General features: G+C 39.5%; 1 protein-coding gene across 1 annotated transcript in view; it reads left to right on the top strand.

Moving 5' to 3' along the window:
• Window positions 1-4,243: 4,243 nt before the first annotated feature.
• The window catches only part of LOC103465378 (zinc finger protein 385A-like), a 41,766-nt gene continuing 33,925 nt past the window's right edge, over window positions 4,244-12,084 (top strand). Inside the window, exon 1 of the mRNA XM_008410136.3 lies at window positions 4,244-4,718. Coding sequence (XP_008408358.1) covers window positions 4,706-4,718 — 13 coding nt within the window. The 5' untranslated portion in view covers window positions 4,244-4,705. The remainder of the gene's footprint in view (window positions 4,719-12,084) is intronic.

The raw sequence follows: 12,084 nt of genomic DNA, 5'->3' as shown, positions 1-12,084 counted from the left end.
TACATGTTCACGCTGCCGGATGTGCTGTTTGGGATAAAACACAGCTAAGCTGATGATCAGGGCTCAGTGTCTGAACGTTTCCATTAATTCACTAATCCTGATGAAGAGGGGCAGTCAGCGCTGTTTGCTGAGGCTCAGCACTGCAGTGTCTGACAGAGCGACAGTTTTATTTCATGTCAAGAAGGGCAGCTGTCGAACAAAGAGGAAGACGAACACCGCCACCAAGTGGTGAGTACTGTAAATGCAGAGTAGTTTAGGATTTTGACCACTAGGTGTCACTGTTAGACCACATTCCTGAAGCGCTGACGTCTCCTGAAAACATTGAAGTATGTATGGTGTATCATCTATTAAACATGATCAGCTGAAAAATCTAAATGTGCAAATTAGATATTCCAGTAAGATGTTTTTATATCTCCAGCAGCATATTCACACAAACACATATTAAAAAAAAAAGACACATTTGGTGGGAAGTCATCTTTTAAACACCACATGCCTTCAGAGCGAGGGGGGATTTTGGAATGAAATTAACCTATTTGCATGTAAACTGGCTGATGGAGTTTGTTTGGATCGGAATAATCAGGCTAATGAAGATACCTGGGGACTTCGCTTCATGAGAAATCTCCATGCTGCCCTCTCTATCCTGCGAGCAATCATATCTGTAATTATTTACTGTGAAAGTACATGAAGCGGGATTAATCAAGGAAATCTGACTGATTAAATCTTCAAAGGCAGCAGTGATGCGCAAGGGCTACCAGGGACAGAGGGGTGTAGTCGGCGCTTTTATCCTTGACGTGGAAAAAAGGGATGAGAGTAACCAGGCGGTTCTTTTCAGGAGCCTCGACGTACTTTCAGAAAAGTCAGCCACAGTTTGAGGGAGAACGGGTCATCTGAGTTGAATGTAGTTGATAACTAATGAGAGATACTGGAGACAAATGTAATACTTTGGCTATTCAAGAATATTGTAAAAATAAAGTTGTTGAATTTTGGGTTTGTAGTTGCATTTTTAACATTTTCTATTAGAAAATGAGAGATGCAGAAATATAATGGTTAATACTTAATAGTTCATGGGTACAGGATTTGAGTCTGCTTTTCTCCAGAGTCCCCTGAAAATATTTTGATGGACTTTAGATCAGTAGCAGTATGAGCTAAAAGCGGTACCTCTTCAAATTATTTGTATTTTTATCACCTTGAAAAGCTATCCTCAAAGAAATAGTTTTATTTTTACACTTTATTACCAACAACATAAATAACATGAATTAATTAGCTTTAAATACTAACCCATGGGTTAATATTCAGCAAATATTAATATTGGATATAAAAAGCAGCTCTAGGCATGATGTGTTATTTTATCTACAATGATTTAACTAGAATTGCTAGGATATTGGGCTTTTTTGTAGTTTGATTTGATTCTATTTTCATTATTATTGTGTTAGTTTGTTATTTTGGTTAGATCAGTCTTGTTCCTGTTTTCTTTAGTTCAGTCCTTCCTTAATGACTCTAGTTTTGTTATGTTTAGTTTGCTTTACTGCTAGATTCATTTTCTAGTCTCTTGTGTAATCTCCCTCATCTCCATGTGCCACTTTCTCTTTCTCTCTCCCTCTCCTCACTTTGCTTTCTTATTTCTCTCCCCTCACACCTGCAACCCGTTAACTAATCAGTCCAGGTCCATTGTTTCAGCATTCAAGCTCCCAGTACTTAAGCACCTCTTTCTCAGTCACTCCTCGCTGGTTCCTCCCATCTCTTCTTTCCCTGCTCTACCCCGTGTTCTGCCCTGGCTCCTTGTAATTTTTATAAGTTTGTTAATTTTTTTGTAGGTTTGTTTAAATTAATACTCCACACTTCCACCTGCTGTATTTGGGTCCACTCAACAAGAATACAACATGACAATAACTAGACATCGTCTTTGTGTTTTCGTCTCTTACTGAAATAAATGATTAGGAATCAGACCTTTGCATCATTAATACAGTAAATCCCTGATTACATATAGTTAAAACGCTTTTTTCTCTAAACTGTTTGGTTTTTCTGTAATATTCTATGATTTCTTCTGGTGGTGAGACAAATTTCCCTGCAGGGATGATAATAAAGTCAGTGAACTTTGAAAGTCAATCTTAATTAGGTCAGTTTTCATTTCATTTCTCATTTCCTTTTTAAATTTATGAAATAGCTCACTCAGTGGAAATTAAGAAATTAATCTTTTAGATAAAAAACTAAATGAATACATTTCTCTGTTCTTACAGAAAACGTATTGGACTTTACAGGAGCTTCAAAGGGCATCTACTGTTTTAGAGACGCTAACAAAATCTTTGTATCTGTAATCTTGTGATTAAAGGAGAAAACGGAAACAGAAACTGTTTGTTTCTGTTCATTTAAAAAAAGAAATAGCACTCCAGCACATCTGGTTCTAAAACTAATGAGCCATTAATTAAAAGTTATGGGACTGTTTGTGAACTCTTAATCAAGATTTATCAAACGGAAAAGAGTTAGACAGATAATTATTAGAATTATATTGTGGGAAGATTCATAGTTTTTCAGTGAATCTTAAAACAGCTGCAATAAGTGACAGTCACTCAAAATGTCCAGCTTGTCTTGGTATTTTCTAAGAAGATAATTTGTTAGTTTAGATAAACAAAAGTCCCTGGAAAGGGTATGTTTTTCAAATCACCTCAATCACCTGTTTTATATAAATTTATATTTGATATGCATCAAGTATAAAGCCGATCTACACATATAACCCAATGTAGACAGAATAATAAAGATTTATCAGTATCCTTTGTGTATTCAGCTGTCATATATATGTCAGAAGTTATGTCACGGCTCTGCATTTGAAGGGCGTAAACACTGCCGGACCACATATAGATCAGAGACACAGAGGAATGTAGCGTCCTGCAAAGCCTTACAGATGTTATGTTGCGTATTCATGTAAAAGTTTTATGACTGAGCGAGAGACCAAATTGTTTGGAGAGAGCAGCGTGGTCAGCTGTCTTTACACCAACAATGCTGTCAGGACATAAACATGTTTACAAGCCTATTTAAAGCCCTTCTCCGTTTTAGCCAGAAAAAATTGGTTCATGGAACATTACAGTAAGATGTGGTTGAGAGATAGAGCTATTTATGCTAATGGTTGGGTAAGGCTTTGGGAAATTTATGCAAGTGTGTGCAATTAGTTTTTAAGTGATAGAGACACATCTTTGTGTGTCTGTGTGTTAGTGTGTAACTGTGTCCCCTGATGAAATGTGCTTACTGCTCCAGTTCGCCGTCCTTCCCGGCTGTCCCTGAACCTAACCTCTACGCGGCACGTTGCCAGACGGAGCGGGTGCATCTGTTTTCTGGGAGTTCGCATTATTCAAATGGAATAAAAGTCAGGGTGTGTGCCTGGAATAAAAGGGGAATATGAGTTTAAATGGATGCATTGTTAAAAGTGCAATGGGAGTCTGGCATGTCCAGCAGGACAATTATCACCATTTACACAAAAGGCCACTGTTACATGTTTATATTTCTGTAAGATTAACCACATATTTATTTCCCACTTTGCGTCAAAGCAGAGAGGAGCTGAGGCCGTCCTGTATATCAGAATTAGATTGACATTTACTCGACGTTGCACCATTTCACCTCGGCTCTCGTCTTCTGCTCCTTCACTCTCTCCTTGCCTACCTCTTTAAAATGACACATGCAAGCACATTTCAGATATCTGATCTGAATCTACACCTTAACTGGCAGCGAGGAGGAATTGACATGTGGGGACGGAGAACTCCCACAGTATCAGGTTTACACGGTTTGTGGGGACTGTTTTAATGTCAAAGTTGTGCATTTAATTTTCAGCGTTGCTTTATGTGTGCTAGTTTCGCTTACAGTCCAGCTTCGTGTGCTGATCCTGTGCTCCATGTTTCAGTTTAGTAAAGCCTGTGTGGTCCTGCAGAAAGTCTCCTCACCTTTTTAGTCACTAAAAATTCATCAAATCAGATGATAAAAACTTGTTAGGCTGCAGAATTTGCCTGGAAACTCAGAAGAATTACAGCCTGCAGTTCATCTCTGTGTCCACCAAGTCATTTTTGCATTTTCTTCTTCAACTGAAATCTGTAAGTCTAGTTTCAGTGACTCAACATCCCTCCTGCACCCAGTCTGCAATCCCTATTTTCTTTGATCTGCCATCCGTTGCTGGGTTTTCCCTCCTCCGTTCAGCCCCTCCTTCCCCTTACATTCCCTCTCTCTCGCTCTGCCTGTATCTCCCCCCTTCCACAGTTGTCCTCACATATTAGGTTCCCCTGTCCTAAGAAGCAGAATTAGCCTGGAATCTTGTGCACTTGTTTCCTTCAATCCTAGGAAGGAGGTGACGGCATGAAGGGAAAACGAGAGGGAAATACAGACTCTTAAGAGGCTTTCAGACAAACTTAAGGAAGGAGGATAAATTGTGTGAAAGGAAGATGAACATGCAGATGCTTGTTGTTTGATGCGGCTTCATTGAAGGCATGTGGCTGCCTGCACACAGTGTTTCCCTCCACACTCTCCAGCCGACTGGTGGAAGATCTGCATTCATGTGGCTGAGTGCTACATGATTTATCCACCCAAAATAACGTGAGAATACTTTCTTTGCTCCACTCTACGCGGACGTATCCGTACTACTTTATGCCGGCTGACGCACTGAGTTCTGGAGCTGGGGAGAACGGATCTAAATCAGTCTGAACAACGTGAGGACCTGAGGCAGCAGATGTGGGGCTCAGGTAAGGCTAAGAAAGCACCTCCAGGTAGCAGTACCTGTCCTTTGATCACTTTAGAAAGAGCTGAGAGGCTGCATCAGCTGGACTCCTCTCATAGCTGACTTTTTTCTGAGCAGAACCAAAGAGCAATTGACATAACACGAGAGTTCGGGCAGTTGTCGGCAAACATCGGCGTGTAACACAGGTCTGTCCCCTTATTCCTGTTCTGGCCAGCGGGTTTGATGCAGTAAAAGGAGCGATGGAGAGAAGGAGGGGGATTCAGGGAGGCAAGTTTTATCTGTACACAACTATTGGCTCGGCGGTGTAAATTGGTGGCGGCAGAGTCATGCTGAGAGGATGCGTTTCTTCACCAGGAACAGGGAGGACGGTCAGAGAATATCGAACCACAAACAGTTTGAATCAAATGTGCTATAATGGTCCTGTCAAAGTCCAGACCTACACTGAATCTGTTGCGAGACTTGAAAAGTGATGCGCGCTGACTCTGTTCAGTTAATCATACTTCCCCTTTAAAAACATGTTTTTTTGTGTTGGTTTATCACAGAAACTCCCAATACAATCCATTGAAATTCCACAGACTGTGACGAACATGAAGGAGTATGAATATTATCTCAAGATACTGTATTTCCTGACATTCACGCTGTCCCTCCTGCAGCTTTACAACAGAAATATCATGCACACATACAGAGAGCCCCAGGTGGTGGAAGCAAAAAGTCAATAATACTGCTATTCAGTGATGGCATTCTGCCTGAGGACGACATGTAGCTGAAATCACCAAAACAACAAGAATTTCAGTCTGTGTGCTTTTGTCTTGTTGATGAAAAGATGTCTGGTGGCGCAGAGCTAAGAAAAGTTTAAAAAAATCAAGATTTAAGATTTTAGAACTAAAATATGGAAACCTTAAGAGTTACTTAAGATTTTAATGTCAGCAGTAAAGTTTTGTTACCTACTATTAATGTGATTTCATGTATCAAGGTAAAATCATCTAATCATAAGATTTTTTTAGGATGGGATGGTAAAGATAATTTTATTTATATAGCACATTTTTAGCAACAAGTCAATACAAAGTGCTTTACAGGATTTAAAAGGAAATAACAAACCAAAGGAAAGAGCAAAAGAAGAAAAAGCTAATAATGTTGATCCAAAGTGAATAAATTAGGCAGGTAGTCAGAGCTTAATTAGTTTATTCTTTTAGAAATGTAGATAAAATTCACAATAACACTGCACAACAAAAAAGGGTATCACTTATTGTTTTTATTTACATTATGTAAAAAACGTTACATGTTTCTTGATAATCAGCAACAGAAGATGTGTTATACTTTCTCTGCAGCTTTTTAATTGATTGTTTCCATTGATTATTTGACAATGACCTCCAAGTGTTTGAGGTGTGAAGACCTCCATGCCGTCACCATAATCCTTAGCTCCTTCCACCAGCTTTATATCTACAAGACGAGGCATATTGGTAAAAATAAATATATCTAAGCAGCATGTATCTATGTATTACTTAAGTCTGTTAGTACTTGAATACTTTGGGGTTTAAATATAATCTTTTTAATGCATCTAGTTGTCATAACTTCTACAGTCCTTTTTTGTTTGAATGTGCTTATAAGGTGATCAACTTATAGATATATTTTCTTCATATCCAAACAACTCTCCTCAACTGAACAATTTGTTCTATGTGTAACAACATGAGACAAACCCCATGGAAAACTGTGAATCAGTTTACTTTGCTAAAGAAAACAAATCATAGAGACTAAATCTAAATGATCCTTTCGTCTCCTCAAATTAAAGCACTTTAACCTGTTTGTAGCTGATTATAACACATGCTTAAAGCTACTTCCTTGGGAGTTACACATCGAATGAAGACATCATTTAGCTTTGGCAGGACTCTCATCTGGACTCTCTGCTAGCGGCTGAAGCTAATTTTAGTTTAACAAGGCTGTCGACACAGTTATGGCCTCTTGGGGCAGATTGAGGGAGTGAGAGGATGGCAGAGGTCACAATAAAGTAATCCTGGCTGCACAGCTCACAGCCAAAAATTAGTCATTACACTCTGACTCAAAATGTTTGGACTCAACATGTTGGATGTTTTTCACAACCCAACATTTTTCTTTTTCTTTGGCATTTTTTTCGTACAATCCCTCATACCTGACAGTTTGAGAACACACAACAATGTTCAGACGTAATGAATACTATGAAGAAGTATTTGCTCCGTTACAAACTTCTTATGTTTCTGCGTAATTTGTTTAAATATAGTCTGACAAATAATATAAAAGCAGTTTCAAAATTATTCCATTTATTAAGGAATCATAAACCTGTACATGAAGAAGACGAGGTTCAAGAAAAGTAAAGTTACTAACATCAATTAGTCTGTAAAGTGTTTTAAAAATATATTCCAGAAGCTTTGGGATTCAAAGAAAAGTGGATCCATTCACCACAAATAGACAAATCATGGAAAAGTAATGAATCTTTGCAGAAATACACAGCCAACCAAACTTACTTCTAGAGTGTAACAACAATTTGCCCAGGAGGTCACAAGGTCAGAGTTCATGATTCTTAATAATAAAAAAATGGGAACAACAAAACCTCGCAATTATCTATAAAATTTCTAGATGGCTCCCAAGACTTTCAGACCAGCAACAACTGGAGCATTTTAAAGTGTAGTTTTTCTTTTCTTGTGCCTGTTTTTTTGTTATTGTGCCTGTGTTGTTGTTTTTGCTTTTCTTCTAATTCATGAAAGGACTTTAAACGAACTTGTTGCTGAAAAACTGCTTTATAAATAAAACTTCTTTCTTTTCTTCTTCTTGAGTTATGTAACGAACCAGCTGTTTACTGATTTAATGTCGCTCCCTCAATTATCTTCTTAACTTTATTCTAAAATTTAGACACAATAACTGAAATATATCTTGATAATATTTCTGTATTTTTAAAAGCTCAAGCCGTCTTGAAGAACACATTAAGTGAGCTCCAGAAAATGAAGAGCCTTTCATTATGACTTTGATGAAGCCCTCAGACCATGACTTTTTCCTTTGCATATATTTGAATAATAAAAGCTTATTAGAGCTTCAAAGACCACAGTGTCGTGAGCTGTGTAAAGTAAAGGCTTGCAATAAATTTTTATAATTAACAGCCTTGTAAACATCTGAAAACTTTGCTATAAATCCCCAATGGAGCAACACCCAAACGCTCCCGCAGACATGCAGGGCGGTTTGCAACATGAGCCCAGTGGTCTGGTTTCATCCTCCCATGGTGACATCCATTAAAGTCATGCTGCGCCTGACCCTGCACCCTCAGACAGCCATATTAGCACCTGGCCTATTGGCTACAACAATACACCTGTCTGCATTATGCAGGCCGACTCTACTAATGAGGAAACCTTATCAGTCATGAGCGCCGTCCCAGGCTTGAACAGATGGGCTGACGTCGAGCTGCTGCAGGCCTTTCGGATGTCCTCATTCACAGAGAAGGTTTTTTAAAATCTGATTTATATGACACAAAAACACAAAGTAGTGTATAACTGTGAGCTGGGAGAAAAATTATTTAAAAAAAATAAGAATTAAAGCTGAAGTACGTAACTTTTATTAAAAATATATGTTTTTTGTACATATTTGTTAAAATTATCATTATGTGGTGATAGTGTAATATAAAACAAACATTTTGTAAAAAAAATAAAATAAAAAATCTAGCTCCTCTGCCTTCTCCCAGTCCTCCCAGTACTAACTGCAGAAAAACACCACTGAGTCAGGAACAACCAATCAGAGCGAGGAGGAGGGTTTTAGCCTTGTCAATCACCTCATGCTCAGCTCATCCCGCTTGCTCTTTGCTAAGCTAAACTGGTTCACTACAACATAGCTTGCCAGAAATGCTAAGACTAGTTAGCATAGCCACCAAACAGTTTTCCTGTCAGAATAAGTTGTTTTTCCACCATTAGCTCATTTAGCATCGTTCAGGAGGATGATTGACAGCGCTAAGGCCCTCCCCCTGACTCTGATTGGTTGTTTTTGACCGGTGCAGACTGCAATAGTCACATGGGGAGGAGATTATCTCTCTCATATTATATTGTCACAACGTGGTGACAATTGTAAATTTTAATCATTTGCAAAAGTTACAAACTGCAGCTTTAATATTCAGTCTCACTGAACCAATATTTTAACCTTCAACTGCGGTGCTCCAGTTGTAATTCTGGCTGTAAATTCCTGCAGGACAGATTATTGTAGGATTGCTCTGTATTTTGTTGTCTCTGCTGAAGACGAGCGTTCCCACAGCATGATGCTGCCGCCAACGTTTCACAGAGGGGACGATGTGTCCAACATTACTGCAAATCTTCTATGAAACATATTTTCAGTCTCAGTTTGCTGTTTGCATATGAAGTCTGTCCAGCACTTTGGTCAGTTTTGTTGTTTTAAAAATGCTTCTGAATAAATCTGGCTCGGCTGCAGACGTATCCTGGACCTCGTGGTTGATTCTCTGATTGATGCTGCCTCTTCCCAGCCTGTCGGTTCAAGTGGACAGACACGTCTTTGTCTTTCTGTCAGGCTCTTTCAGATGATGGATTGAACTGTGCTTTGAGATCATAAAAGCTTGGGAAACTATTTTAAACTCTAATTCTGATTTAAATTTCTCCACAACTTCATGTCTGACCTCTCTGTTGTATTTCTGTCTTCTTAATGATGCCCGTTCACTGATGTTTGCTAACGAGCTTCTGAGGTGTTTAAAGAATAACTTCATACTGAGATGAAATTACACACAAGTGGCTATATTTACTAACAAGGTGACGTTAGAATTTGTACTTAGGGATGTGAAAAATATGATTCAATCTGTGTTTGCTTATAATAAAGTAGTTATAATGTGACCAAATTCTTTTGGCACTGCCTCTTTATTTTACGGACATACTTGCTGTCAGTAAAACTCTTATATTACCTGAAGCTGAGGCTTTTGTGACACTCTAATGTGGTTTATAAAACCCTTAAACATCCATTAGCATAGAGTTGTGCTTTTATTAGGCTGCATTGTTCTGCTTCACGTTGCAAAAGATGTGCATGCAAAGACTATTTGAGCTCATTCGGCAGCCTTTGCCTATGACTGTCAAGCAGCTGTCAGCATTTCTCTTCATCCTGCTGCTTCACCACATCTTCCACGTTTCCTCGCCCAAAACGTCCATGCAGGAGTCAGTTCGCATTAACCTCAATCTCTCCTCACCTCCACACAATGTTTCATTGAGTCTCTGAAGCTGTCAGTCTGTGTTGCACCTTTGTGTCTGCCTCCCTTTTTTGTTGTCCTCACACAGCTTTCAGTGAACTCTGTCAACGTTTTCTTTTCTTTTTTTTTTGTTGGGGGGAGACGAATATGCCTCCAACCTAAAAGTCTAAAGACAGGTGGACACCAGTGGAAACATCCAGGATTATAGAAAGAGAGAGAGAGAGAGGATGTTGTCAGAGCCGGCTTTAATGCACCTGAGAGACGAGTGAAAGGAGGATGGGTGTGCAGCGAGACAAGGATGCATGAGTGAAAAATGACCTGTAGTAAACAGCAAAGAAACGGTGACAGAGAGAAAAAGAGAGCAGAAATGACAGCCGCATTATCACTCTGCCTCCTGATTCAAACACCACAAGTAAACGCTCTGCTCTGGCTCGTCTCATTGGCTGCACCTCCAGCCAATCGTAGCTCGGGAATGCAAGGTGCCTTTAGGTTATACCCAACCCCAAAATATGAGGGAGAGACAGAGAAAGGCATGCTGTAGTGCAGAGGTTCCTCCTGTGAGCCGAGCCTCCGTGTTGCTGGTGTTCCTCCTGCATCACAGAGAATAAATTACAGGCTTCCTTGCAGCAGCTTGAGTGCATGTTGTGTTGCAGCTCAGGCTGCTGGGTTTCCTCCTCTGTCAACAGCTGGCTGAGCCGGGTGTCGAGATCAGAGGCAGAGCGAGCTTCTTTCAAGGACGAGGAGGACGAAGAGGGGAACGAGGTTAGGGGCTAGAAAAAGTGAAAGTTGTGATGGTGATTGGGCTTTTCCACCTTGAGTTGTACGAGTCAGAGATGTAGGGCTCCAAAGTTTTGAGTCATCCCTTTAGCAGACTGAGGAGTGGAGGAGTGAAACGGGAAGACAACGTGGGAAACAGAAGTGGAAGGATTCAGGATGATCCTGGGTAAGACCGCATTTCAGAGCTCTTGCTTCTTTGTGCCGCTATTGATCTGATTGACTGGCTTCTCGCTGGCACACAGCTTTCCTTCAGATTGGTCACTTAATTTGGCCATTTTATCCATCTCGTTCTACAACATTTTTAGGAATTTTTACCTTCTATGAACTGCATGGTTTCAAGATTGTGGAGTCTTTGGAGAATGTGGGCATTGTTTTCTTATAGGTTGGGGTTATAATCCGAAGTTTCTCCTGTGATCAAAACACATCAAACCTATTAAACCTATTAAAACCGGTATTACACCAAATTTAGTTTTTCCAAATGTGAGCCAAATAGGTTCATTTCAACAACATGCTCTTTATCTGAGTTATCTCTCTTCTGTTTTCACTTTTGACGAATGAAATGAGCTGTTTCACATTTTAACGCCTAAGCCTGCTGTGGAACGGTTTCCTTATGTTACCACATATGGAGCTGTAACTAGAAACCCGCTTCCTGTGGGTCTTCATGTCAAGAACGTCACGTTTTGTGGACATTACCTCGTTATGTCTATTAAAAGAGGGATGTCACATGAAATATCATGTTTATATCATGTTTTAATGTTATTTCTTCATCAAAAACATACCTGGAGTTTTCTATGGCAAACATTCAGGGTGCTTAAACGCTTACTCTCACAAAGCGCCGCCTATTTCCACAAATCCCCTCCTTGGAGTTGCAGTCTCCAGCCAAGCTTCAACCTCACAGAGCCTCTCAACTCAGCTCCTCCAGACTAGCGACAGCAGCAATTAGCAGGGCTTATAATACAAACTACTTCTCAGTCCAACGCTTCTGAGAACGGTTATTAACGGCATCATGGAGCAGCATTGTTGAGATGACGTTTTGTAAAGATCAGGAGCTTCTAAAGGAGATGGAATCAAATTACAAAGTCAGATTTCCTATAAGTCGTGTTTGATGTATGCAGCGTTTTATTAGCTGAAGGAAACGTAATTACTTGATTAGTACAAACAAAAGTTTCAGAGTGAGGTCACAAATTGACCCTACAGACATCCACTGTATGATGATGTATGGTAGAAAGACAGACGGCTTCTCTTTCAAAGAAAACATCCAATCGGCCAAAAACCTTGTTAGCGACTCAATATGATCACATGGAGATTTATTAGAAAAATCACAAATAGTTCAACATTTCGGTCTAAAGAAGAAGATGACTTGTAGTTTTTATCACGTAAAGTGACTTTAACCTTA

This window comes from Poecilia reticulata, chromosome 5 (assembly GCF_904066995.2).
Source record: "Poecilia reticulata chromosome 5, P_reticulata-male-v2, whole genome shotgun sequence".
NCBI lineage: Eukaryota > Metazoa > Chordata > Actinopteri > Cyprinodontiformes > Poeciliidae > Poecilia > Poecilia reticulata.
Note: the sequence above shows the minus strand (reverse complement) of the source record. Positions and strands in the feature narration are given on the sequence as shown.